Source organism: Adelges cooleyi, unplaced genomic scaffold (assembly GCF_023614345.1).
Source record: "Adelges cooleyi isolate 19-005CV unplaced genomic scaffold, UGA_ACOO_1.1 ACOO_flye_CR_arks_rails_tigmint_CR_PRNA_106, whole genome shotgun sequence".
NCBI lineage: Eukaryota > Metazoa > Arthropoda > Insecta > Hemiptera > Adelgidae > Adelges > Adelges cooleyi.
Genome location: NW_026095759.1, coordinates 437,490 through 443,015, shown reverse-complemented (window position 1 = coordinate 443,015; position 5,526 = coordinate 437,490). Strand labels below are relative to the sequence as shown.

General features: G+C 28.0%; 1 protein-coding gene across 1 annotated transcript; it reads left to right on the top strand.

Annotated features, from left to right (window-relative positions):
* The first annotated feature begins 675 nt into the window (after positions 1 to 675).
* LOC126837422 (phospholipase ABHD3-like) lies at positions 676 to 3,245 on the top strand. The gene is made up of 8 exons (XM_050571329.1): positions 676 to 694; positions 852 to 1,021; positions 1,084 to 1,300; positions 1,601 to 1,713; positions 1,799 to 1,978; positions 2,061 to 2,118; positions 2,188 to 2,353; positions 2,934 to 3,245. Exons 2-8 carry the CDS (start codon positions 939 to 941, stop codon positions 3,119 to 3,121), a joined length of 1,005 nt encoding a protein of 334 aa, XP_050427286.1. The 5' UTR covers positions 676 to 694; positions 852 to 938; the 3' UTR covers positions 3,122 to 3,245.
* The last annotated feature ends 2,281 nt before the right edge of the window (positions 3,246 to 5,526 follow it).

Sequence of the window (5,526 nt, the reverse complement as noted above, 5' to 3'; positions counted from 1 at the left end):
CTGTGATTTTGTCATCACAACAGCTAAATTAATGAATTTTTAAAGAAGTGATGAGTATTAATGTTAGAAAAAAAAAAGTTATGGTTTGACTTAAAAAGTCTATTTTAATATATTTAAAATAAAATAATGTATACTAATAAGTGATCAAAAATATTACATAATATTATACATCACAGCACATACGTTTTGTACAATAATAAGGTTTCATTTTGTAGTATATTTATGTTAACAAAAATCCCATTATTCGAAAATCATAATTTTGTACTTTGCCGTTTTGAATATTCATAAAACCAAATAATTAAAGTTTTTAATTTAATAACGTAAAAATATTCACGTATATATACGTAAAAAAACTGGTTTCCACTAAGTCAAAAATAGTCCGTTTTTTATTTATGTCTAAGGTGTAGATGTTTTACAAATTATATACAGTTAATTTCTGTATAATGTTCTGTAATATTCTCATAAAATGATATTATTTATAAGCAAAACGCTGGTCACAACAAAAAGAAATTCACACAATGTTAGATATACTTACTGCGGTGACATTTTTTCAGTACAGTTCGTTTCGCTATGTTTAATACAAACTTGTTCTTACAAATCGCACATCATTATGAATACTACTATGAAGAACTTAACTAATTCAGTGTGTTCTTGGGCTCCGGTTTAAGTTTTTGGAGTAACTGCAGCAATTAGAGTGGCAAATTATTATTATTATTTCGTAGTCAAAGTAATAATAAGTAGAAAAATGTATGCCTGTAAAGGAGTACTCAATTCCTAATTAAATATTATTACTTTGATTTTTAAATGTTTATTTAATTTTTAGTATTTTAATAAAATAATGTTTTATTTAGAAACCCAAACTGTATTGCAAAGAAGGTAATTTTAAGAAGTTTGTTCTCCAAAACGTGCCGATTATCAATGAAGAATACTGGCCAGTAATGTGGTGCTTTGAAAGTCGTTTTCATAGTATTTTATCACTTATTATCCGATCATTAGTTGTGCCGTCTATAAACTATAATAGGTACATAGCCATTGTTGTTAATAAGTACTGCTGTTATTAATATTAACCGTATTTTTTCCCAGAGAAATACTGAATCTTAAAGACGGTGGTCAGGTAGCATTAGATTGGTTGGAACCAAATGAAAATTCAAAAGCTGAATGTGCTACAATTTTGTATTTACCTGGATTGATTAGTGACAGTCATTCTGAGTATGTGAGAGCTGTATCATTAGCCTTGCAAAAAGTTGGATATCGCGTAGTTGTCTTCAACTATAGAGGAGTTGGAGGTGTAGAACTAAAGGTAACATATTTGTTAAATGTGTTAACCTCAAGAGGAAATTTGCAAATTGAAAATATGGCATATACATACAACCAAAATTATTATAAGAAAAAAATGTATTACTTGCCAATTGGTAGTAATCCATTTCACTAAAAATGTTAACTTCTGTTTATATAATATAATATTTAAATATTCACAAATGTATAAATCTAAATGGCAAACCTATTGATGACCTACTTTGATAATATTTGAATCGGACTTATTTTAAATGTTGTCTTATTTAAATTCAAATTTGACAACAACACTTTTTTTTATACTTAGACGCCAAGAAGTTATTCTGCAAACAATATAGAAGATCTCACAGAGGTAGTTAATCATTTAAAACGAAAGTACCCTAAAACAATTGTAGGGGGGTTAGGAACATCTTTGGGTGGGTAAGTAACTGTAATAATAATTGTCTATTTGTAAAATACAAAGTTTTGATAGGGTTACACCAATGTTTTAATTGTTGTTATCTAGTGTGATTTTGGGAAATTATCTACAATCAAACGAACAACTAACGCACAAACATTTCAGTGCAGCAATGATTGTTTCAGTTCCTTGGAAAATTAATATTTCTGCGTCTAATATTGAGAAACCAATCATAAATCGAATGATTGGTTCTCTTTTCACAAAAGAGCTTTTAACACAAGTCAAAAAGTATTTATGTTGTGATTTAACAATTATATCTATTTTTTTTTTCTTCCCTGCATAGTTTTCAATAATATTTAATTTTTTTTAGTAATAGAAAACTCTTGAATTCTCCTAACCACAAATGGAATTACAACGAAGTAATTAAGGTATGAAAATGTATACATAAATTGTGTTTAAAATATAAATTATATTTTTTTTATTTTGTGTGGTTTTAGAGTAAAACTTTAAGAGAATTTGATAGAAATTACACAATACACATGTTCGGTTACAAGACAGTTGATGAATACTATGATTCTGCTTCATTACATGATAAAATAAACCGTTTTCATTTACCTTGTTTATGCTTGAGCGCTGCTGATGATATTTTTTGTTTAGAACAAGGTAAAGTAAATTATTTATATGTTAAAATTAAAAAAAAAAAAATTGGTTATTATTTTTTTTTTCAATTAATACGTTATTTCATTTGCTTGAGTGTGTACCTAATCAATATTAAATTACATTTTCAGCAATTGTGTTTTTTAATTACCTACTAATTTATTCAGTACTGTTGGGTAATATGATAAATTATTTTGTCATCTACATATATTTCCGTCCATCGTTTGGCGTTTTTGTAACAATTAACAGAGAATAGTGTGTGTACAGTAGAATACAAAAACAAAATTAACATAATGTTATATATATGCACATAATCATATGTAGGGTGAAGGAAGTTATTTTCGTGGCATAAGCAATTTCGTGATATAGTTTGTTTGATCGTATCGCGTAATTCCCTATTAGAAAATTGTCTTGAAAATCACACTGATTGTTAAAACAACTGTTATTGCTTATGCCACGAAAATACTTTCATTCACCCTATATCTTATTTACATTGTAAATTTAAATCTCAAGTTTATATACTTGTGCTTATGTTATGTACATATTGAAATACTATTTCAGTTCCGGTAACTATTTATGATTTTAGATATACCTCTAGAACAGGCTACAACTACGGATAACGTGGCAATTTTGTTGACTGCAAGAGGAGGGCATCTTGGTTTTTTCGAAGGTATATGGCCATTTTCGGAAAAAAACGATTTTATGTTACGGGTAATTGTTCAATATTTTAGTGGAATTCTCAAAAACGATAATTATAAACAGTTTTCTAGTTAATTACCTGTCAATTTTTACTTAAAATAATCTCGAGGGTTAGGATTTTTATTTTTTTTACTTAGTTAATTCGTATAAAAGTATGTAGTATTTATATAGGAAACTTTACACTAACGGTCGTGGTTAAATACAGTCCTGTATTTGTACTATTTTTTGATTTGTACTAAATTATGAATATTATGTATAATTATTGGTAAAAATGATTCATAATTAAATTATATAAATATAAGGACAAAATTAGTTGTACTTGCAATTAATTATATTTATTTTTTTAATTACGTCTTTACTACAGATTACTCGGTTAACTTATCCTCTCTCATTTTTCCTGCTATTAACGTTATTTCTAAACTTCTTATGTACTCATACTTTTTTTGTCTAACCTAGTCCACAAATCCATCACAACATAATCATTTCATCTACTTCCATTTTCCTTTCATCTCAATTTTTAAAGCCCATCAATACCTATCGCCAGCAATGACGAAATACAACTAGGAATCTTTAATTTTATACTTTAAAAATCTACATGGCGCATTTCTATCGATTTTAGCTTAACTACTAATGTATCTGCCAAAATAATATTTGTATTATGGCTTTATTGCTTGATGTTGCAATATTAAAAACTACAGTAGTTACAGACACAAAAAAAAAACTCACATCATTGTAAAACCAATAGCATCGCTGCTCCACATTGAAGCTAAAAAAATTAATTCGGCTATAAAAATAACCCGTTTTTATAAACGCTGTTTTCAAGTAGCCGCTCTGTGCGCTCTTATTTGAAAAAGACTATAAAAGTTTTGAAAACTGTATAATGGAATGTAAAACAATGTAATACAAATAATTTTAGTTATAAACTCGAATGACACATAACACAAGTGATGTACAGAAATACCAAATGTCACCAAATTTTCAATTATTTTACGTTTCCAACAAAATTGTTCACAACGCCTGTGGCAATATATACAAGTTTCGAGAAAAAAAGTCGGATCGAGTTGAAATTTATAAGAAATATTTATTTGGTATGCCCGCACACTCCAGTTGTATTAAATTTAAATTAAACTTATTTCCCACGCCCCTAGAGGGGGTTCAAGTTTTTTTGTTATTTTAGTTTTTTAGCCGTTATTTTAAGACCTCTGAGTTGAAAATTTGTCAATAGTTAGAACTCATATGTATCCATAACATATTAAACGGAAAACATAATCGGCACTACAGTTTTTTTTTTAATTGCCGGAAAACTGTGTTTTCGCAGATTGCGTATATTTTAACAAAAACACCTAAAATCTTAATAAAAAAATTATTATATCATTAAAACAATTTTATGTAGATCCATGCAGAATGATACTATTAAGTTTTGTGCTCAAGTACCACTTTTGACTTTAAGTCTACACAAATTCAATTTTTTCTTACTTAAGTTCTTTCTGGCTGATTATAAATTGAGAACTGATATTAAATTCGTAATCACCGACCCCAAAAACATATAATTTGACCACTTTTGATGTCTTTTACACAAAAATCCAGAAAAATGTTTTAGCTTCGATGCAAAGCGGAGAAGGTGTTTGGTTTTACTCTGATGTGTTTTTTTTTTTTGTATACACTGTAACTTTTTTTAATACTGAACCAATTCCTTCGAGTAGCAACTCTATAAATCACAATTTTTTTTTTTTTTTAACTAAAAACACGGTGTACCAGATGTGAGAAACGAACAGACACTAAAAACTGTCGTTTGGTAACGTCTACCCGTGTTAGTTTAGGTTAGGACCCAACGGTCGGTATCATAATATTGTGATTATAACATGATGTCACAGACGACTAAATCGTGTAACTGATAGGACACTTAGTTCTGACACGACAAAAACACTGTCATTATCTCGTTATATTACCGTACCGAAGGTCAACTATGAGTATATTAGGTCCAACTACCTGCAAATTATGAAGAGGACTGTTGTCTTTTGGATTCAGATTAAGTGTTGGTTTTAATGCAGTATATCGCCCCAAAATGTATTTCATAATACACAATTTTTTTAAAGGAACACTAAAGTTTTGCATATGGTTATACTGTTATTCATTTGAAGAGATTCACGCTTGATTGTTTAAATTATCTAATATTAGATAATCTGCTTCGTGCTAATTTTAATTATTTAGTTTATCATACTTTTAGCTCTAATTTTGTATAAAATATTTCATTATTTTATTACTATGTTCAAATTAAGATATATTTTAATAATAATTAAAAGTCATGAATGATAATACTTTATTTTATGACTAGATCAAATCTCGTGATCATTTAACTTTATGATACTGCTCCTATTCTATTATTAAAAATTTACAATTTTTAAAATCTCCATAAAAGTTTATTGTAAAATAACAGGCAACAGCCGACAGCTAGTGGCTATAAACGATAGTAATATTTA

What these genes read in the sequence shown, in the direction of transcription:
- LOC126837422 (XM_050571329.1), top strand. Translation starts at nt 939, where the DNA reads ATGTGGTGCTTTGAAAGTCGTTTTCATAGTATTTTATCACTTATTATC. An exon ending in TTGGAGGTGTAGAACTAAAG is followed by an intron (nt 1,301 to 1,600) that starts GTAACATATTTG and finishes TTTTATACTTAG; the next exon opens with ACGCCAAGAAGTTATTCTGC. An exon ending in ATTACAACGAAGTAATTAAG is followed by an intron (nt 2,119 to 2,187) that starts GTATGAAAATGT and finishes GTGTGGTTTTAG; the next exon opens with AGTAAAACTTTAAGAGAATT.